The sequence below is a fragment of the Megascapheus bottae genome, chromosome 8 (genome assembly GCF_031878675.1).
Source record: "Megascapheus bottae isolate mThoBot1 chromosome 8, mThoBot2.hap1, whole genome shotgun sequence".
NCBI classification, from domain to species: domain Eukaryota; kingdom Metazoa; phylum Chordata; class Mammalia; order Rodentia; family Geomyidae; genus Megascapheus; species Megascapheus bottae.
Window position 1 is genome coordinate 1,693,800 of NC_143516.1, and position 22,518 is coordinate 1,716,317.

Genomic DNA, 22,518 nt, shown 5'->3' on the forward strand with positions numbered 1-22,518 from the left:
AGCCGCCAGCACCGCAGAGCCACCAGCACCGCAGAGCGACTCTGTCCTCAGGCTGCCTCTGTGCAGACCCACCCCTCACCAGGGTTTCAGCAGCAGCTGAACTTTCAATGAGGTATACAATGTTGGCTTTTCTGTACTGTTTCCTAGTCTAACCAATTTTCAGTCCACCTTCCTGGCACCAGAGATCAAGTCTATAACACTAAAGTTAAATCCAGAGAGAAAGAAACACATGGGAATTTGCCCTGTAGAGGCTTGACTCTTATTTTTGTCATGGTGGGAAATCTGCTTTCAGTCATAGGCCAGGGCTACAGTTTTGTAAGCAGGCGAACTTTTACAACTTCTAATATCATTCATTTCACAAGTGGGGCCAGCGGCCTCTCAGAGCGACGGGTCCTCGCCGTAGTTTGTGCCTCCCGAAATGCAGAGGAGATGTTTCTAAATAAATGCAAGTATTTTGTAGACCCCCATCCTGCCCACGTGATTACTGGGAAGAAGGGTAGGAACACAGAAACACGAGCGACGGTCGAGTACCGGGCGGCCTGCCAGGGGTCCTCCAGTGGGCGCAGGGGGGACATGCCGAGGACGCCGCCTGGCACAGGCCACAGTCATCTCATGCTGGCTGAGCAAACAAAAGGCGTCCATCACCCAAAGGTTTAGTGACTCTTGTTGGGTCTTTCTGTAACATCCACTGGTCCACTGGCCCAGTCCTCCATGTCTCCACACACAGATGTAATGGCGACCGCTGCATCCTGAAGATGAAAGGGGCCTTTGAGGGCCCGAGGACCACAGTCTGGCTGCCTGCTCACGCAGTTCTAGCCAAATGCCATTAACACATCCTGGCTTCCTTCCCTGACGGGCCCTTAGCATAAGCTGCTGTGCCCTCCCCCCCCCGGAGGCCAGTTCAGCCTCCAGGCTGGAATGGAGTGTCACCAGTTGTCAGCTGCAGAAGGGAGCCCAGCAGCTACAGAGCTCAGCGGTCCTCTTCCCAAAGCATGGTTTTCACATTCCCTGGCCCCTGCTCTGCGCCTGGCTGCCTGGCTGCCTCTGAGCATGCGATACCCGTGCAGCTTGGAGGTTAGGATGGGTAAATGAGAGGTGTGGTGAGGACAGCCAGATGTGGCACTTTCCCCCGCGTTCCAGCTCTGCCCTGAGGCGGGTTCCTGAGGCATTGGGGCTGCCCAGGAGATGGCAGAGGTGGGAGGACGTGGGTTCTGGGGGAATCCAGCACTGGAACATGGAGAGACCAGCTCAGAGAACGGGGGCCAGGGGCCAGGGCTCAGGGACAGGTGCACAGGCATCTCCAGTTTTTATTTCGGGTTTTTTCAAAGAGAGCTAGAAGAATCCACAGAGGTGTTGTCTGGTAAGATGGACATCTTGCTTGCTTGCTTCTGTCAGGCCTGCCAGATGGCTCAGAGAGCCACAGGGCCAGGACTGGTCTGCCTGAAAGGAAAACAAACGTGGGGGGGGGGCATGGCTGCCTGCAAAGGGAGTGAACGCAAGATTCACTCTGGAGACCCTCTCCTGCCCAGCGAGGGCTGCTTTGGTGAGCACTGTGGGTACCTGTTGAGGAGCAGACATCAAGGCTCAGTCACCTGCTTGGGAAGATGGTCGAGGGCAGGATAAGACAGCCTTCGGGCTCTGATGACGCTGCCCGGTCTCTCCCCTGCCCTTGGGCTTCATTTTGCCGTCAACTGCCCACTCAGGAGAGGGAGGAAGTTGGTCTTGGGATCAGAGATTCCTTGGACTTCACCCAGATTCCGATTGAAGCATCGTGATGCATGGATCTTTGTCTTGGTCCTGTCCGCAGGCCAGTAGAAGGAGGGTGTCCTGGCCCAAGGGGAGGTGGGATGGTGCAATGGTAGGTGCCATAGTAGGTGCCCCTTATGTCCACATGCTCCGACACTGGGCACTGGAGAATGGAAGCCCTGGACCTACTCCCCTCCCCACCCTGGCCCGCATGGCAGGCGGGCTCCAGCTGGACGCACAGGAGCAAACTTCCCTTTTTCAAAATAACCAAGATTCGTTCTGGAAATTCAATTGCTTTTGTGTAGAAACGAATACTTTAAGAACCCCGTGGGAACCCAGGAAGGATCCTGCCCCCCCCCCGCACCCCGCTTCCATGGTGTTGCATTCCTCAGCACGCTTCTGCCTCCCTCCACTGCATCTGGATTCAGGGCCCACACCTCGGGAGGGCCTAGTGGGTCTTCCCTGAAGAGCCTGCCCCAGGGAACCCCCTTCCCCAACGCCGGGACCGCTGGACGTTCTCCAGTCCAAAGATACAGCCAGGCGCCCTGGCATCCGAGGTGTTTGCAGGCAGAGGAACGCCCGCTGCCCTCAGCTCAAATCCATCAACACCCAGAATCCCGGGCGCTGGTGGCAGAACAAGGCGGCACTGGGGTGCTCTGGTGGTCTGGGAGCGACGGGGAGCGTGAGGTGACCGGGCCCAGTGATGGGGAGACGACCCAGAGGGGAGGAAGGAAGGCTGGACAAGGAGCTGGCATTCATGGAGCCTCTGTGCCCGCACCCTGAAGCTGGCTGTCAGTCCCTGGAGCTGGAGGGAGAGCCGGGCTGAGATGAGGCGCCAGGCTAAGGGACTTGGGGGAGATCTGAGTGCCTTGCCATGTGTGTGCTCCTCTCGCTCAGACTGCAGAGCAGAGCTGACGGCGGGTGGACCCTCACCCCTCGTGCTCCAGTGGTGACCGGCTGAGCAGGCTCTGGGCAGGATGGGACCCACTGGCTCAGGCCAGCAGGGGCGAAAGCAAAAAACCTCATCCCGACACTTCTTAGGCCATGACAGGCTCTGAAATGACCTCAGCCCGGGGCCTTAGAGACTTACTGGGAAAACAGAACTTTCCAGATAAGGTTTGAAGGCCAGCTGCCTCCTTGGAGGTCCTGGGTCCCTGGTCCTGACCCTGAAACCCCGCCCCCTCCTGGCCCAGCCATCAGGCCTCCAGGGAAATGCACGGGCCTCCAGGACTCTCCAGAGGGACAGAGCGCCCTGTTTGTAGCTGACTTCCTTCCCATGGGACCCCAGGTGTCCAGGCTCAAAGTCAAAGTGTGGGAAAGGGGCCCCTTCCCTCCCCAAACCGGGAGAGCTTGGAGCCAGGGCTGACTAGACCAGGAGGTGACAATGACAATGCGACCTAAAGCACAGTAGCTGAGGAGGCCACCACCCATGAGCTGCTGCTTGTGCCCTGGTGAAATCAGTTCGGGTGGAAGCCAGTGAAGGACACATTTGCCATGTGTCTGTGGCAGCAAGTTCAGAGATTCAGCACGGACGCTGCGATTCCTCCGGTGGGTGCCAGTTTCACATGCAGTTCAGTCAAACGTCAGGAGGTTTATGTTTTCCTGGCTCTTCCCTGGCTCTTCTCTGTCAGGCAGTGACAGCCGCTGGCCCCCAGGACTCAGCTGTGCAGCACTCTGGAGCTCAGCGTTGTCCCTTTCAAACCAGGTGGGGAGGGGACACTACTTGGCTTTCTCCAGGGAAAACACTGCTGCCACCTCGCCGTTTGCCGCCCTCCCTGGTGTGGGCTTATGGACGGCTCGGCATAATCGAATTTCCTTTGGCAGATTTTGTGGCGGTCTGACTTCACCGTTTTGGGGACTTCCTATATCCAAGTGAGCAGTGGTGGGTGTGGGATACTCAGAGCCCGTCCTCTGTCTGCAGTCCCCAGTCCCTCCCGTCCTCCTCCCCCTCAACCATGGGGAGGCCTGGAGAGTGGCAGGAAATGAGAGTTAATGTGTGTACAGTAGTGTACAGACATAATGTGTGCTGACGCATGTACATATTGTTAACAAATGAATCTATGACTTCTTTTGCATCAAACCTTGGTCCTTTACATGTTATTAGTAAGTCAGTAAGATTTCCCAGTGAGGATGAGGACTGCAAAATTTTCCTAAATGCTGAGAGGTTGTTGAGTGGCTCCTACACTGACCGAAGCCGGTGGCCCTGGGGCTCCTGCGCTGAGCTACCCTGTCCAAGCTCTCATGAAGGCTGAGTTGCTTCTGTTTGGAGTAAGTGGAAGTGTTTGAGAGCACCTGCCTTCACTGCAGTGTTTGTAGTGATGTATCTGCGAATCACCCACCTGCATCATAAAAGAGGCCCCTTTACCAGCACTCCTTGGTCTCAGTCAGGAGAAATGAGAACTTTCAGAGTCTTGCTGGGGTCCCTGCCTTCTGTGAGCAGCATTTCCAGGTTGCTATAGTGTTGAGGTATTTGCATCCTTCATTCAGCTCTTGTATTAAAAGGTGGGAACTAATGTGATATATATATATATATATATATATATACACACATACACACACAATGGAATTCTACATAGCCAAGAGACAAGATAAAATAGTGACATTTGCAGGGAAGTGGATGAAATTAGAGTGAATAATGTTGAGTGAGATTAAGACCAAAGGAACAAAAGGCACATGGCATTCTTAATATGTGGCTATTAGATCCAAACAGTACAAGAGCGGGGACTCAATATTTGGGTACCCAAAGTTATGGACATGGTCTTGGAGATATAAACATAAGTACATAGACATAAAAATCTATGATGGGATATATGCCCTATAGCCATAATGTTTTATTACATAGATTAATATATATCTATGACATACAAACCCTCAGCTTAATTTTAATTCTGTTTTAAATTCTATGTGCTAGTGAGTGTATATAGAGATTCCCTTCTTGAATACTTGTTTGTTAAACATAACATTTGAAATATGATGTAAAACTCAATGTTAATAAAATATTTTTTAAAAAGACGGAAAAAAACAATTCTTAACAGAAAGAACAGTGCAGGAATAATTTCAATACTAAACTTTAGACTTTATCACAAAACAGCTTTATACCAAAACAGCTTGGTACTGGCACAAGAACAGGCCTGAAGACCATTGGAATAGAACTGAGGACCTAGATATTAACCCACAGACCTATGGCCACCTAATCTTTGATAATGGATCCAAAAATATAGAATGGAAGAAAGACAGCCTCTTCAACAAGTGGTGCTGGCAGATCTGGTTAAGCATCTGCAGAAAACTAAAGTTGGATCCCTCTTTGTCACCCTGCACCAGGATTAACTCCAAATGGATCAAAGACGTGGGGGTAAAAGCAGATACACTGAAAACTTTACAAGAAGGAATAGGAGATACACTAGGTCTCCTTGGCACAGGTTGAAACTTTCTTAATAGGGACCAAGAAACAAAAAATCAGAGAAAGGCTGGATAAGTGGGACTGCATTAAACTGCAGAGCTAAAACATATCAACAGCTAAAAAATTGAATCACTCCAAAACTAATCTCCAAAGTAACAACCATCCTATTAAAAGATGGGCCAAAGACTTAAAGAGAGTCTTCTCTGAAGAAGAAACAAAAATGGCCTATAGACACATGAAGAAATGTTCAACATCTCTGGTCATAAAAGAAATGCAAATCAAAACAACTCTAAGATTCCACCTCACTCCAGTTAGAATAGCCAGGATCAGGAAAACTAATAAGAACAGATGCTGGAGGGGATGTGGCCAGGAGGGATCACTACTACACTGTTGGTGGGAGTGCAAACTCGTTTAACCACTGTGGAAAGCAGTATGGCAGTGCCTCAAAAGACTAAACATAGAGCTCCCCTATGACCCAGCAATTCCACTACTTGGCATTTACCCAATTGTCCAGAAACAAGGGCATACTAAATCCACTAGCACAATGATTTTCTTTGCAGCACTATTTACCATGGCAAAGATATGGAACCAACCTCGATGTCCCTCAGTTGATGAGTGGATCAACAAGATGTGGTATTTATACACAATGGAATTCTATGCTGCTATCAGAAAGAACGATATTGCCCCATTTGTTAGGAAATGGAAAGACTTAGAAAAAATCATATTAAGTGAAGTAAGCCAGACTCAAAGAAACGTAAGCTCAATGGTTTCCCTCATTTGTCATAATCAGTAGAAACCTTGGGCTCTCCTAGCAGAGATCTGCAATAGAGCAAAACCTAGATACATAAGTCCATACAGTATGACGCTAAATGAAAGGACATCCAGGATATGGAAACAAACGCCATATAATGAATGATTGTTGTCCTTAAGGAACTATGTTATCTCTCATCTATTTTGTTGTCCCTTGGTTATCTCATATGGTTACAGTAGTTCACCTTGTTATCTGATATATTGGATATATGCTTATTTGGTTATTTGAACTAGGATAGGGAAGGAGGGGAAATGAGGGGCAGGGGAGGGAAATGGGGACCAAGACATGAGAAAGGTATCCATGTATGTGAAGTAATGCACCTTCTACCTGGTGAATATAATGTAACCCTTCTATTAATTACCATAAAAATACATGGAATAAAGGCAGAAACTGTCACTGGCATGGAGCATTAATGTCGCATTGCCACGTCCACTGTTGTAGTAGATTCTATGTCTGTTACGTAACATGGGTAGCATTATTATAGGAAGTAAATGAGTAGATAAGGAGCTCCCTGCCTGGCCACGAGCGGCAGCGCCTTGGCAGGGTTTTTCCTCTTGGGGATGGGAGCTTCTCCCCTTCTCTTTATGGGAACTTCCATCACAAAGGGGAAATCTACTGGACATTTGATCTCTTGGTGATGTGTTAGTAGGAAGGTAAACACGTAATTGAAACAGGTCCAAGTCCAGTGGCGCAGTGCATCGAGAGCTGTGTAAATGCAGCCACCTCTCACAAGGTCTGCTGCTGGTGTCCTGGTGTCGGGAGGGGGAGCGGAAACCCTGGTTCCCCCCAGCTGTCCTGTCTGGAACCGCCAGCCCGGCACCATCCACCCTCCCCAGTGGAACAGAGCTCACACGGCAGCATATTCCTGCTTTTGAACTCTGTCATGTTTATTCTGAAGGCTGGGGACAGGTGGGGATGCCAGGAACCAGACAAGACCCAGTAGGCTTGCCGAGCGCAGTTTTTCCCCAGTGAGTCTATGCAACCCACAGTGCTCATGAACAAACAGGTTTGGTTGACTCTTGGGGGGAAGAAAAGCTTGGGAGAAGACTCTGGGGATTAAACCCGGGACTTTTCCAACCCAGACAAGCACTCTGCCACTTTGATAATGATTTGCCTCAGGACCTCTTCCTCTGTGCATCCCAACACACACACACACACACACACACACACTGCATACAGTATGGGCCACCGGTGCCTCACACACAGCACATGCAGTGTGTGCCATCACTTGTGTGCCAGAATGTCTCTCCCCTAGACTTCCAGCAGAATGGACGCTCGAGGGGTCAGCTCCTGTCCTCATGGACTTTACGTGCCCAGCATGGAGTGGACACTGCTCAGTGAAAATTACCAAGCAGGAAGGGCACGAGAGGCTTGAACGTGGTTCACGGACAAGATTGTATGCTAGCTCCCTCTTGGGTTCCATAGACATGGAGAAGTCACTCTGTGCTGTGGGGTAGCGTCTTGTTTTGTTTGCTTAGATGACAGTTCTGAGTCTAGGCTGGCTCAGAAGAATCAAAGCACTAAGCAAGTCCATCTTTGCAGCCAGACCAAACGTGGATTTTCAGCGATGACCATTGAAGAGGTCCATACCCTGGCTGGCCGCGTGTCTGAAGGGAATCTAGGAGCTGGGGCAGAGTGTGCTTCTGTGCCCATCAGGGCCGAGATAGCCCATTTTCTCCAGTCCTATTAAAGAACAGTACCAAAATACCGAGAATCGCTATGGTGCGTGGTAATGCATTTCAGAGTTGATATCTGCTGACACTAAAAGCTTGTTTCATCTCTTTCACGTACAAACACAAATACAGACAAAGTTAATCTACATATATCTGATGGAAGATTTTCAAGAGATGATTCTCTTCTACCACCTAAGGTCTCGCTTTTTAATATAAAAATTGATTGAATGACAATTTACTCTTGCATTTTCAAAACACTGTCTCTAGCCAGGCATCCCCAAGCCGAGCATGGTGGGAGGGGCCCCTCCTCAGCAGGCCTGGGCCTCTGGACTGGCTTCACCCAGCTTCGCAGCGCAGTTGACTAGGGCTGTTCTGAGCGCTTTCCCTGACCAAGAGCGGGGTCTTGGCCATTTTACTCCTAAAGCCTGGGCATCTCCACGGTCACCGAGGAGCTGCTGCCACGTCAGCAGCTTTTGTCTGGGGAGGGCTCCACTTTGCGGTCCAGGATGACGCTGCCAGTCTCGTCTCTGACCTTGAGCCTTCCGGAAGCATACTTGGTCTCCTGGCAGCCGCTGCAGTACACGGTCTTGGTGGTACCGTCGGGAAATTCCCTCCTCTTGAAGTTGGCAGTGTGGATCTCCTTCTGCCCGTTGCTGAATGTGATGGTCTTGTCACCGTTCCTAGACCAGGGAAAGCGCCTGGTCAGGAGGGCTCTGCCAGGCCACACTGAGAGGAGCAGGGAGTGGGGGGGGGGGTGACCGCTGCTCCCAGCATCCAGGCTTCCATCAAGCCTGGGGGAGAGGGAGGGAGGGAGGGGGAATGAAGAGGAAGGAAAGGTGGGAGGACTGGCGGGGGGAGGCAGGCAGAGAGACAGAAAGGGATGCTCGGGGTAGGGAGGGTTTCCAAGGCTCGGGACACAGAAGAAGCCTTGCCCTCAAGTGCCCACAAGTAATTGTGGGTAAGGGAAATGGCTCTGTGCATAGAGAGGACAGAGCCCATAAAGATACTTAAGATGGCGACAGCAGGGTGGCACTGGACACTCCACGAACACAAGGCAGAAAAGGGTCCAGAGTGACAGCTGCCGTGGATCTAGAACTGTTCTAGACCGAGAGACATAGCAGCAACACTGGAGGAGCAGGGCGGCCGTGGCAGGGCGGCCCTCCACTCGTGCCCAAGCTGGGGGCGGGGCAGGGAGGCGCTGAGGTCTGTTCCCAAGCTCTGGATCAGGCTGGGGGTTGATGGTGACACCTTAACCCCTGTGAGGTGGAGACCCACCCCTGTCCTGGGGGTCCTAGCTGGGCTGTTCCTAGGGTTGTAATTAGAGCACAGCCAACTTTCATAAGTTAAGTACAGTCCTAGATGGTGACACATCCTAAGAGACGTGTCATCAGGTGATTTTGACACCCAGATGGCTGTGACCTTATCGAGGCCGTGTGATCTCACAGGACCACTGCCATAAATGTGGCTCAGCCGGCCTGAGATGGCACGGGTGGTGTGTGGCCACCTGGAAACAGCAGTGCTGGAGACCCACGAGAGGATTCGAGTCGGGAGTCAGGCCAACGACACTGGACAGAAATACTGTCAACTTCTACACAAGCCTCAACTCCTGGATTCAAAAACCAACGGATGCTGACCTTTGCACGCTCACGAGGGTCCCATCGGGGAACAGCGTCTCCTCACAGCCGTCCTTGAGCCGCATCACCGTCCCGTCTGGATACACCGTTTCCTTGGAGCCATCAGGGTGGAATTTTTCTGAAGAATTCGTTTTTTTAATGAAGGAATGACAGGATTTATTTACATGTGCAGGGTGCATGCGCACAGAAGAAACCCAGAAATGAAACATACTAGCTCCTTAACAAAGTACAACTTGTGCAGAGAGAAGTAATGAAACAAAAGGCGGGCAGTAAATATATGGAGGAAGCTAGATGGTGATTGTTATCTCACTAATGTTTGTTATTTAGAGTTCTCAGTCTGATTAGAATTCTTGTTGTATTAGGTCCTACTTAGATATATGCGTGTATACATATATATGTATTGTATACACACAGGTGTATATGTGTATGTATGTATATGTGTGTAGATATGTGTGTGTGTGTGTGTGTGTGTGTAACTAATGAAAGTCAGAGAGAGAGAGAGAGAGAGGTGGGTTTCTAGCCTTGAGTTTATAACTAGGATTGCCAGGCATCATGTAAAATGCTCCAGTAAAGCTTGGATTTCAGAAACCTGCCTCAGCCTGGGTATCTCCTCCCCACACCACAAGCAAATGGGTGAGAGAGGCTGGGCAGATTCAGGGCATTGTTACCAGTCCGCTTGTTCGGGAACTGCACAATCTCCATGCCGTTTGGGAAGGTCGTGTGTGTGGTCTGAGCATCTGCGTAGTAATAAACCTACAAGCGATGGGAAAGCCCAGATTGCAAGGTCATCTGCAAGGTCATTTGCATTCTGTTGTGAGCATGGCTTTAATCTGGTGGCTTTATTGCCTACAGGAGGCTAAATGTTCTGCCATAGCAGGTGGAAGAGCACAGATCCCATCCAAGACCGGGTAGTGAGAAAACAGTGGCCTCATGCGACTGCTGGTCAGCGGAGAGACACCCCGAGGCATGCGGGACCAAGCCCAGTCCTGTGCCTGGGCCAGCTGGCCTGCTGCCTCTGGGCCTCCACACATCTGAGACCTGCAGTGGGCGAGATCTAGGCCTATGAGCTCCAACCTGAACCCCTCCGCCTCAGCGCCAGGTCCTGGGAATAGAGTACCCCAGCCCATGGACGCCCCCACTTTATGGTGCAATGCTGTCACAGTTCCTTTGGAGTCCAGTGAAGGAGAGAAAGGAGGAGGTGGGAAAGTGGGTGTGGAAGAGTGGTAGAAACGTGTTAACAACTGGAAGGCTACTTGTGACTTTTCCAGGAATGGAGCTGCGTCCCTGGTGGAGATAAGGGGCTGCCCTCCTCTGCTGCCTGAGGCCAGGTCTTGGGGGGCTGTGAGGGTGAGGAGGAAGGAGTGGGGGGAGAGACTGCAGCCTGCTTTGGGGCACTTCCCTCCTGCGTCTGCTCCATAGCAGCCATTAAGTGTTGTTGTCGGTGTATCTGGCTAGGCAATTAGCTTGTCACAAACACAAGGCTGGTGATAAGGAAGGAGATGGAGACAGCTCCACCGCCGGGGGTCCTGGGTCCCAGCCTTCTATTCCATCCAGCTGGTGGCAGCATGCGGAAGCGGAGCCTGAAGGACAGTGGTGGCTGCCCAGTCCCCCGGGCCTTGCCTGTCCACATGGCCCGGGTGGAAGTGTCTGTGATCTGTGCTCATTCACTAAGTGTTTCCACACACCGCTGCGGTGAGGACATGCTTAATGCATTAGGCCATCTTGTCCTCACAGAAGTCTTTTTAATTTGATCCTACTTTGATCCATGTTCAACAGAAGATTGTAATTGCTAAAGAAGCATTTGCAGCAGTAGATGGGATTGAGGAAGGCGGGAGAGAACCACAGAAGCGAGCTGCTCATCAGGACGTACTCGTGGTCTCAGCTGTTGGGTTGGACCCCTTTACACCAGTACTTCACAGAGTAATAATGGAAATTTGGAGAACAAACACAGCAGAATGGGGCTAGTGATGTTGGTGTGAGGATGTGGAATTAAACCCATGCTCACCACCAAGGGAGAGCGGTGCTGTTCCCTAGAGAGCCTGCGTCCTGCCCCCCCTCCACAAGCACCCCGAGAATAAGAGGGTCTGCATGGGCCAGATGTTTCCCAGAGGCACGCACCACTCGCTGGTCCGGCTTGATCTTCTTCACGTCGCCGTTGAAGAAGCGGATGAGAGTGGTCTTCCCGTCGGCACTGATCTCCTTCCTGGTACCGTTGGGGAAGGTGATGAGGGTGCGGCCGTCACTGAGAACCTGCTCCACCTGGAGGGACACACCCCTCCTGAGCCAGGGCCCTGCCCGCAGCCCGCGTCCTTCCACGCAGAGCCCTCTCTGCCCACACCTGCCCGCCTCTGTCAGCTCCAAGTAATAAAACACTCCGTCCCTCAGCCCCACACTCCCATCCTTGAATGTGGTTGTGAATAGGAAGCCATGCTCTTTACTCTGCAAAGGCCTGCTCTTGTCAGGTCTGCTGTGTACCTGCCGTGAGGGTGGATGGCAGATCTGAGCCCTCGGCCACACAAACTGTACAGCTACTGGGCAACAAGGAAATTTTGTGGAGTTGTTCTTCCTTCCCATCCCTTCCTTCTGCCCCATTCTGTGCTGTCCCCTGACTCTCAAGATTGATGGATTGATGAAGGGAACCACTGGAGAACCCGAGACTTCACAGGCCTAACGCTGCACTAGGCATTTGGCAAAGGGCCCCTTTCCCTTCAAAGGGAAACCATTCACCGAACCATGAGCTAGCACAAGAAACCCACTGAAACACATGTGCTTGTGAAAAGTCAAAGCAGAAAAGCACGACTTTGTTAGTTATATTACATGCTTACACTGAATACAACCTGGAATACAAAAGTTACTTCAGTAGATAAAAAGACGCTTTGCTTCTGAAACCATCTTCAGCAATCTACCAAATAAAACCTGGAGCTGGGTGCACCTGATGGTCAACCTGCAGCCATTCTGTAGTCTGAAACTAGAACCAAACCTACCTTCTCATTGCCATACCACTGTCTGACAGATCAGGTGAATGGAACAGGTTGCATGCATTTCAAAGTTAAATGTTGAATTCTGATCTCCAAGGTTTGGATAACAACCACCATTCCAGAAAATACATACCCCCACACACGCTTCTACATAGAAAACCACAGACGCGATCACAGCAGTGTAGACGAATGATGTAACATTTTGATTGGTGGTAGACAGAGCACGGGTGTCTGGGCCCTGCACAGCCCCGCACCACGCCTGGGGTGGGAACTAAGTGCCGCAGACAACTACCTTGCCACTTGGGTGCTGCTTTTCTTGGGTGTCCTCCTTCTCTGCTGTGGTGGTCATGTGGTCCACTGCCTCTGAGGAAGCAGAAGGATTCTGCAGGAAGAATAAAACCACTGCCCTTCTGGCCACCGTCAGAAGCCCAGGCCGCCCTGTCCATGACTCTGAGGTCTCCCCCCCCCCCCCCGCCGCCCTGCCCCGCCCCTGCTCTAGACCAGGTGTGTGATGCCAACACACTTGGCACAAGTCTGAAATTCTCATCACCAAGGCCTTGAGAAAGCCATTTCTGGAGTAAAAAAATAAAATAAAATAAAAAAATCCCAGAGGAAAACTCAGCTGCCTCAACCTCCCTGACGAGGCTGGGAACGAGGTGGGGGTGGGGGAGGCAGGGGGAGAGGAGGGCTTTTCTAGGGAGACTGGAGCCATCTGGGCACAGCCACCTGCTTCTACCTCATAAGCCCATCCACAGCTCAGATCTCCTCCCCTGGAAAACCAGTTTCGTCTGGTTGGCATGCTGACTCAGCAGCCTGCAGTGCACAGGCCATGGCTGCAGGTTGGCAGCCTTTGGGCTGGATTTGCCTCTGCATTCCTTCGCATTGGGAATTGTAAATAAAATGCAACTTTAGGCCGGGGATCTCTGAACTCAGGGAAAATGCCAAGCTGTGCTTTAGCTCTGTGCTTAGATCCACAAGAAAGCAGCGTCTGTGTCGCTGGAAAGCTGCGGGGGCAGAGGCGGCCTCGGCGCGCGCTGTCCCCTGGGCCATCAGAAAGATGGGGCGATGAAGTGACCCCAAAGCCTCCCTCCAGATCCCCCCGAAGCAGAGGGGCCACCCACACGGGAGGACCCACTCACCGGCAGCCTTGTGTCGCTCGGGGCCGGGTCCTGGGCTGGCAGCCTGTCTTCAGGACTCTCTGAGATGGAGGAGCAGGTGTCTGCAGGCGGACAGAAGGCACCCTGACACCTGGAGCAGAGTCCCGGGGGAAACATCACCACCTCACTGCGATTCCCATGTCCAGATGGAGCCGTGTGCACAGCCTCTCCGAGCCGTGCGCACAGCCTCTCCTCCGAGGTCACCACGGGCAAGCCAGTTCTGACCCACTAGTGATCCACGGTGTGAGGAAGACCGCGTGTTCAGAGGGCGGAGCCCACCCCCTCCCTGGACCTGGCTTCTCTTCACAAGCGGCCACAGCGCAGGACGCAGGCCCATCAGCCCATGACTCAGCTCCGGAGCTGACGACGGTGGGCAGAGGACACGGGCAAGAGAGACAAAGGAGACCAGGAAAGGAGCTCCACAGGCTTCCAGAGGAGTCCAAGGAGATGGCGTGGTCATTGCGGACCTGAGGGTGTCAGGCCCTCAAAGAGGAGGGGTGGGGGAGGGGGAGGGAAGGGGGAGGGAGGAGGGGAGGAAATCTCAAAGGCAGGACTGGGCAAACAGGCATTGCTCTGGGGCTGGGCAGAGGGCAGGAGGCAGGGTGGCCAGGACAGAAGGACAGTGAAGAGTGGGCAGCGGAGGTGGGGTTTGCCGTGCCATGGGCCTGGCAGGGGGAGGCAGAGATGAAACACTAGGCCCCAGAGGAGGTCTAGACTGCAGGAGAGCAGGGGGCTTTCAGGCCCCGTGGGACAGGAGGCGGAGAGTTTCTGCCTTGTCCTCTGGGTGCGGCCGGGCCTGTCGGGCGTGCTCTGCTGGAAGGCCCGGCCCCCGCCCGGAAGGACAGGAGAGCGGGGCTCTCATCCACACTCTGGGACAATGACTCCCCGTGCAGCTGGAGCTGCTGATCTGCTGGACCCACATCTGGATTAGGAGAGGCCTGGCAGGCTCTGGGCGGAGGAGTCTGTCCTCGAGACGGGGAAGCCACAGTCTGGCAGCCAGAGAGAGGAGGGCCGTGGACAGCCCTGGAGAGCCAGCAGCGGACTGCGTGTGGGGTGCAAGGAAGGAACGCGGCGAGACAGACAGTGAGGGCTGAGAGTGGGTGAGGCCAGGAGGTAGGCCCGCCAAGAGCAGTCTGAGGGCGTGACCGCGGAGTTCTCTGTGCACGCGTGCCAACACTCCCGCTGTGCTCACCGTTCTGAAGAGCTGCCACCACGGTCTCCTCCGCTGGGAGGTCGGAGGCTGCCTCAGGCCACTGTCCGCCCCTGGGCTTCTGCGGAATGTGGGAAGATGGGTTGTGTGACCTGTGTGCCAGCAGCCACAGCACCCACTCCGTACCGCCAGGACCCAGCCTGGAACCCCAGCCTGGGGGTGCTGGGCGCTGCTCAGATTAGCTTCTGTAGCTTCCTGAACTTCCACCCAAGAGGAGCACACGCAGGGCAAAGAGCTACGTCCTTTTGTTCTTTAATGCACAGAAAGCCCAACTACGGATCACATTTTTTTTAAATTCTATTTACTTTCGTTTTTAAGCCTTTAAGACGCGTCTGGAAAAAAAATCCAGTTTTTACCTATAGTGACACAGTGATCTTAATTACCAGGTCAGTTCTGAGTACGAGTCTAGTGTCCTGAGAGCCCTGCAGCGCAAGCTCCCAGAGTCACCTCTCTGTGGGGGGATCGTCTTTCTTCCCAGGGACTCTCTCCTCCAGTGGGCTCTGCTCCTCTGTCCTGAAGACTTCTGGAAAGGCTTTTATTTTTATCTTTCTTGGATGTTGCTTTCTCTGCGTTACTTCTTTTTAGCTTTGTGCTTACTGGCTAAAACAGAAAGGGGTGGGAGGGGTATATTTCTGCATTAGTAACACTCAGATGCTCTCAAGCTCTCAGCTGATCCATGCATTATCCAGATACCACTCCTGCTTTCCCACCCACCCCAGCAGCTGGGAACAGCAGCTGCTCTTGCTCCAGCCCATCCTGTTTTCCAGCCCTCTCCCCCACCACCCCATGGCGCATAGGTGTAGGAAAGGGTAGACAAGTGGTAGCACACAAAACAGCAAAGAAATTGTCTCCTGCTCTCCTGATGTTTGAAATTTGATGGCTTCGAGGTGTGCTTTAGCCTCCATTCTTCCTTCATTAGTTCACACATTTGTTAAGCGATCTTATTTTACTCATCTAATTCTAGAGTGCGACACCCTGGCCCCCACAAAGCCGCAGGTCCTCGAGTACTTAAGGACACAACGCTGGGGATAGGTCTTGACACTGCCAGCTACCCTCAGGCTACTCTCCAGGGAGAGCTGGACAGCCTTCTGGGACCCAGCTGCCCTGGGCTGGGCAAGCAGCAGAGGCCCTGGGGCCTTTGTCAGATGTGCTGGGTGCTAATGCTCCTGCAAGTTCTTGATGCCGACCTGGGCTTCCCCAGGGTCCAGGTGAGGGCAGCCTGGTCACTGTACATTTTACACAGCGTCTGTGCCCTGGAGAGCTGCACCGTGATTCTCGGGGTCAGCACATTGGTCAGCTGGTAGAGATGACATTTTTTTTTCAGGCATCAAGGTAATTAATCGCAAATAAAACTCAGGAGAAATCATCTCATAAACATGTAGCTATGAGGTAAATTTGAATTTTCCATCCTCTCAACAATGATTTCAGTGTCCTCACAGAAGTAGGGTGCAAGATGGGGTGACGTAGGCTGGGTTCCCCTCAACAGGTCGGAGACAGGTGCCCGATCTTTGGGGTACACAGCCAATAGCTGTGTCACCATTTCCAATTAACCCTAGGACCCAGAGAACAGCCTTTGTCTCCTTGGAAACAGTTCTGTGTTTCCCCGAGAGGGTGCTGAGGACGGAGAAGACACAGTCTGCACCTGGTGGCCCTGTGTCCAGTGGCCCTGAGTCTGGTGGCCCTGCGGTGGTGGCCCTGCATCTGGTGGCCCTGTGTCTGGTGGCCCTTAGCCTGGTAGCCCTGTGGTGGTGTCCCTGTATCTGGTGGCCTTGTGTTTGGTGGCTCTAGTCTTGTGGCCCTGTGTCTGGTGGCCCTGAATCTGGTGGCCCTGAATCTGGTGGCCCTGAGTCTGGTGACTCCATGTCTGGGGGCCCTGTGTCTGGTGGCCCTGAGTCTGGTGACTCTGTGTCCGATGGCCTTGTGTCTGGTAGCCCTGAATCTGGTGACTCTGTGTCTGGTGGCCTTGTGTCTGGTAACTCCATGTCTGGTGACTTCATGTCTGATGGCCCTGAGTCTGGTGGCCCTGTGTCTGGTGGCCCTGAATTTTGTGGCCCTGTATCTGGTGACTCCATATCTGGTGGCCCTGTGTCTGGTGGCCCCGAGTCTGATGGCCCAGCATCTGTCTGAGCTGTGAAGCTGGAATCCTCACTCTCCCTGCTTGGGGCAATTCCTGGAGACAGCAGGTCTGTGGGCAGAGTGAGGTGCTTGGGGTTTGGCATTTCATTTCTGCAGCCTCCTCTGAGGAAGGAGGAGCTCTCCCTGTCTGCACACCTTGTTCTCAGTGGACCCCTGTCAGTGTTTTGCTGTGTGTGCCAGTCATGGAGCCTGGATGCTACCCCTGCATCCCTTTTGCTCAAGGCTAGTGCTCTACCACTGTTGATCTGGACTCCTGGGAAATGGGGTACAAGGCCTGGAGGTAAGGGGCTTCCAGGAGGAGCTGAGAGGCCACGCCTCTGGGTGCCCTGCCCTCTCCCAATGCCATCTGCTATCTCCAGTAAAGCGAAGCCTGCCGTACCCGCAGGCCAGACTTCCCCGTGGCGGCCGGCACGGGGGGAGCCTCAGCCACCCGCAGCAGCTGCAGCCCCAGACCTCGCAGCGTCTCCCGGAGCTCCAGGTTCTGGGTGGCCAGGGCGTTGATCTGACTCTGGAGTCTTCTGTGGGCTGCTGACCACCGTGATGCCTGCACCCGGAACTCCCCTTGAAGCTGGCAGACGAGCTTCTGCAGGCGCTGGCGAGGAGAGAATGCCCGGTACCCCTCCTGGTCCAGCCTGCACATCCAGCCCTTCCCAGGATGTCCATGTGGCATCCACGACCGAGCAGGGGCCACGGAGAGGAATTAGCTAAGCAAACTGGATGGTGATTCTACTCTTTGCTAAAATATTATTGTGGCAGAAGGGGCTAGAAGTCCTTTCTCCTGATCTTATCCTCAACTGGGCAGTAGGGATTCAGACCTAGCCTCTAATCCTGGCCTCACACGTCCTGCTCTGTGACCTCAGGGAAGTCACCTGGTCCCTCTGGGCCTGTTCTACTCCCGGCTGGGGAGCCCCAAATGTAGCTCCAGTGCTCCCCTCACCAGCAGCTCCTCAGCTGGGCCATCTTCCCGTGAGGGCTCAGCCTTCCCGTCCAGCTTCTTGGGTTCCGCCACGGCTCCTGGAGCCAGGTCCTCGGAGCTGCTCAGTCCTACTGGCTCCATGGCCGCCAGCTGACCCGCCAGCCCTCTGGTGGGAAGAAGGGTCACAGGCCGTCTGTGAACCCGCTGTGCCCTCCATGTTGGCCAAAGGCCTTTTATCCTCCCCTTCGTCCCAAACCCCGGACCCCTCGCCCCTCTCCCCCTCATCCTGCGCCCCCCACCCCTCGCCCCTCACCCCTCACGTTGCGGTTCCGAGCCCAGAGCCAACTTCTGGGAAGACATCTTGTGTCCGCCATTGGCAGCAGGCCTGTCCTTGGCAGTAGCTGAAAGAAGCTTGAGTTCAGAGGCCAGCCTGATGCCTGTCCCCTCCCCACCAGTCTGAGCTGCTCTGGATGGGCACAGGGTCTCCGGGCGGGACCCCAGCCCTAGCCAGGCTGCGGGCTGAGGGCCCCGTGGGGGTCACCCAGTGTGGGTGCAGGTGAGGGTACCGAGGATCAGAGGAGGAGCTTTCCCGGGGGAAGGCATTGTGCCAGGCAGGTGCAGTGCCCACCTGTGCCAGCATGAGCAGATCGGGAAGCTCAGGCCGCCTCCCCTCCCCCCTCCCACAGGCCGCCCTCCCTGCCTTTCCAGGGAAATGCCAACCGGCCCCTGAGGGCACAGTAAGAGGAAGGCCAGTGTCACGGATGCTTCAGGCGACCAACAGTCTGACCATGGCCATGGGAGATGAGGCCGACAGAAGGCAAAGTCATCACCCACTGCTAACCCCAGCCTCTGCCTTCCGCCGCCCACTGCCCAGGCAGCCACCTAGGCTGGCTGCAAGCCATCGAGAGGACATGGCTCCTCTGCAGGACTCGGCCACTGGGGTGCCAGCTCCCGCCAAGCTACCTCCACCAACCAGGGCTCCTCACCTAGCCCACAAGGGTACCTTCTGCCAGGACGCTGTTCATCTTGGCACTGCCAGCCAGCTCGCCTGAGCCTCCCACCCACCCATCTCCAAAAGGCCAGAACCCCCCAGGGATTCTAAACTGACTCTCGGCCTTAAAGGGCCCTTCCCACATGGCCGCCAACGTTACAGTCCTAATGGTATCTACAACCCGCTGGCACAGATCCTAAGGGAACCCGTCTCCCCACCTGGTAGGAGAGCCACATCCCTCCTCTGCCCACCACCAAGAGAGTACAATTGGCAGGAAGGCTTCAATGTGTGCTGTGTTGTGAGAGCCGTGGCCCAAACTCAGGCCCTGATTGAGACTGGCCCTGATAGCTCCAAAGAGGCCCCGTGACGTGGGCCATCCACTGCATGGCTCTGACTGCTCGTGTGCCAGCCTGGCAGGCCCCTCAGCCTGTGCCCAGGAGCACATGTCCACCGAGTTGCCACAGCCTGGCAAAGCTGGGCCTGGCACTGAGCTGCAGTCCCTCCGTGAGCCTCCTACAGCTCTGCCCTGGTCCTTGCTGGAGAGGACAGGCCATGGCCTGGGCATGCTGAGGGCCTCAAGCTCTGAGCAGGGACTGAAGAGACCTGCCCGTACCTCTGCATCGGCCTGATGAGCAGACTCCTGATGGACTCACGCCAGGGAGCCAGCCACACGCCCTAAGCCATGAACACGGGCACCTGAGCAGAGAAAGCAGCGTGGCCCGGCCGTGCGTCAGCCCTGCGCTCGCCTCATCCCTGCTGACCATCTCCCTGAAGGAAAAGTCATTTTATGGTTTGCAATTTCCATTTTAAAGGGATACTTCTGGAATGTTTTCTACCTGGACAAAAGCAAGCTTAGTTTATACATATCATCCTTGCAAACGGGCAGTGTGAAACAAAATCGAGATTACAGTCCATCCTCGGAGGGGGCTGTGTAAACTGGTGGAGGGCAAAGCCAACGCCCAGTTACCTCAGCAGGTGTCCTCAGGGGAGCAGATTGGACAGGCACTAAGTTGCCGCCCTCCTGTGGCTCTGGGAATAGACAGAGCAGACACCCGTGGAACACGTGCGGCTCTTGAAGTCCCTGAAACTCCTGTGGACTAACCGAAGGAAGAGGAAATGCGAATCCTAAGACGAATCCACACCCAGATAGTAAAACGTTCCTGTGAGCATCCCTACGTGTGACAATAAAACAAAATATTTTTCCACTTCTCTGGATATCTCAAGTTAGGCCAATATAGATTTTGGAGCAGGCCTGGCACACACGTCGGGCACCCCAGCTGCTCAGAGCCATGATGCTGTCTAACAAAGTCCAGCCGATGAGAGATGGGCAGGTGCTTCCATCATCAGGTTCTGCCATGAACAGAGAAGAGAGTCCCTGGTGCTGGCCTCAGGACTGCACCCTGTGTCGCTGTATGTTTGCAGGAGGGGCTGCTTTGACTCCATGGCAGCACAGGGCTGGGGCTGAACACACGGAGAAAGGTGACTGACGTGGGTGGGCCTGGACACACGCTGTCCTCTGAGAGGAGCCAGCCATGCCTGGACTCTGAGCTATGAGGGTCCCAGGTCCCCACCCTGGGGCACACACAGCACTCCTGGAGTAAGCACTGCACTTCCTGGAGTACACACAGCACTTCCTGGAGTATATACTGCACTTCCTGGAGTACACACTACACTTCCTAGAGTACACACAGCACTTCCTGGAATATACACTGCACTTCCTACAGTATACACAGCACTTCCTGGGGTTCACACAGCACTTCCTGGAGTATACACTGCACTTCCTGGAGTATACACAGCACTTCCTGGAATATACAGTGCACTACCTGGAGTAAACACTGCACTTCCTGGAGTATACACTACACTTCCTGGAGTATACACAGCACTTTCTGGAGTATACACTACACTTCCTAGAGTATACACAGCACTTCCTGGAGTATACACTGCACTTCTGGGAGTATACACAGCACTTCCTGGAGTATACACTGCACTTCCTGGAGTACACACAGCTCTTCCTAGAGTACACACAGCACTTCCTGGAGTACACACAGCTCTTCCTGGAGTAAACACTGCACTTCCTGGAATATACACTGCACTTCCTGGAGTAAACACTGCACTTCCTGGAGTACACACTGCACTTCCTGGAGTACACACTGCACTTCCTGGAGTATACACAGTACTTCCTGGAGTATACACTGCACTTCCTGGAGTATACACTGCACTTCCTGGAGTACACACAGCTCTTCCTGGAGTACACACTGCACTTCCTGGAGTACACACAGCTCTTCCTGGAGTAAACACTGCACTTCCTGGAGTATACACTGCACTTCCTGGAGTATACACTGCACTTCCTGGAGTACACACTGCACTTCCTGGAGTACACACAGCTCTTCCTGGAGTACACACAGCTCTTCCTGGAGTAAACACTGCACTTCCTGGAATATACACTGCACTTCCTGGAGTATACACTGCACTTCCTGGAGTACACACTGCACTTCCTGTAGTATACACAGTACTTCCTGGAGTATACACTGCACTTCCTGGAGTATACACTGCACTACCTGGAATATACACAGCACTTCCTGGAGTATACACTGCACTTCCTGGAGTACACACTGCACTTCCTGGAGTATACACAGTACTTCCTGGAGTATACACTGCACTTCCTGGAGTATACACTGCACTTCCTGGAATATACACAGCACTTCCTGGAGTAAACACTGCACTTCCTGGAGTACACAGAGCTCTTCCTGGAGTAAACACTGCACTTCCTGGAGTACACACTGCACTTCCTGGAGTACACACTGCACTTCCTGGAGTATACACAGTACTTCCTGGAGTATACACTGCACTTCCTGGAGTATACACTGCACTTCCTGGAATATACACAGCACTTCCTGGAGTACACACTGCACTTCCTGGAGTACACACAGCTCTTCCTGGAGTAAACACTGCACTTCCTGGAGTATACACTGCACTTCCTGGAGTATACACTGCACTTCCTGGAGTACACACTGCACTTCCTGGAGTATACACAGTACTTCCTGGAGTACACACAGCACTTCCTGGAATATACACAGCTCTTCTTGGAGTACACACAGCACTTCCTGGAATATACACTGCACTTCCTACAGTATACACAGCACTTCCTGGGGTTCACACAGCACTTCCTGGAGTATACACTGCACTTCCTACAGTATACACAGCACTTCCTGGGGTTCACACAGCACTTCCTGGAGTATACACTGCACTTCCTGCAGTATACACTACACTTCCTAGAGTATACACAGCACTTCCTGGAGTACACACTGTACTTCTTGGAGTACACACAGCACTTCCTGGAGTACACACAGCACTTCCTGGAATATACACAGCACTTCCTGGAGTATACACTGCACTTCCTGGAGTATACACAGCACTTCCTGGAGTATACACAGCACTTCCTAGAGTATACACAGCACTTCCTGGAGTATACACAGCACTTCCTGGAGTATACACTGCACTTCTGGGAGTATACACAGCACTTCCTGGAGTATACACTGCACTTCCTGGAGTACACAGAGCTCTTCCTGGAGTAAACACTGCACTTCCTGGAGTACACACTGCACTTCCTGGAGTACACACTGCACTTCCTGGAGTATACACAGTACTTCCTGGAGTATACACTGCACTTCCTGGAATATACACAGCACTTCCTGGAGTACACACTGCACTTCCTGGAGTACACACAGCTCTTCCTGGAGTAAACACTGCACTTCCTGGAGTATACACTGCACTTCCTGGAGTATACACTGCACTTCCTGGAGTACACACTGCACTTCCTGGAGTATACACAGTACTTCCTGGAGTACACACAGCACTTCCTGGAA

The 22,518-nt window shown here is 53.3% G+C and overlaps 1 protein-coding gene across 3 annotated transcripts; it reads right to left on the reverse strand.

Moving 5' to 3' along the window:
• Positions 1-7,891: 7,891 nt before the first annotated feature.
• LOC150059428 (T-complex protein 10A homolog 2-like) lies at positions 7,892-18,733 on the reverse strand. 3 transcript variants are annotated; one of them, XM_090337834.1, is made up of 12 exons: positions 18,648-18,733; positions 17,975-18,062; positions 17,683-17,827; positions 17,125-17,337; positions 15,057-15,209; positions 14,592-14,670; positions 13,382-13,461; positions 12,535-12,624; positions 11,383-11,523; positions 9,933-10,017; positions 9,265-9,382; positions 7,892-8,310 (listed from the first exon to the last, which is right to left on the reverse strand). In XM_090337834.1, the coding sequence occupies exons 2-12, from the start codon at positions 18,019-18,021 to the stop codon at positions 8,094-8,096; spliced, it is 1,368 nt and encodes a 455-aa protein (XP_090193960.1). In that variant the 5' UTR covers positions 18,022-18,062; positions 18,648-18,733; the 3' UTR covers positions 7,892-8,093. The 3 variants fall into 3 exon arrangements, with proteins under 3 accessions (XP_090193960.1, XP_090193959.1, XP_090193961.1); XM_090337833.1 differs by having other exon boundaries at positions 18,665-18,731; XM_090337835.1 differs by lacking the exon at positions 17,125-17,337 and having other exon boundaries at positions 18,665-18,731.
• Between the last annotated feature and the right edge of the window lie 3,785 nt (positions 18,734-22,518).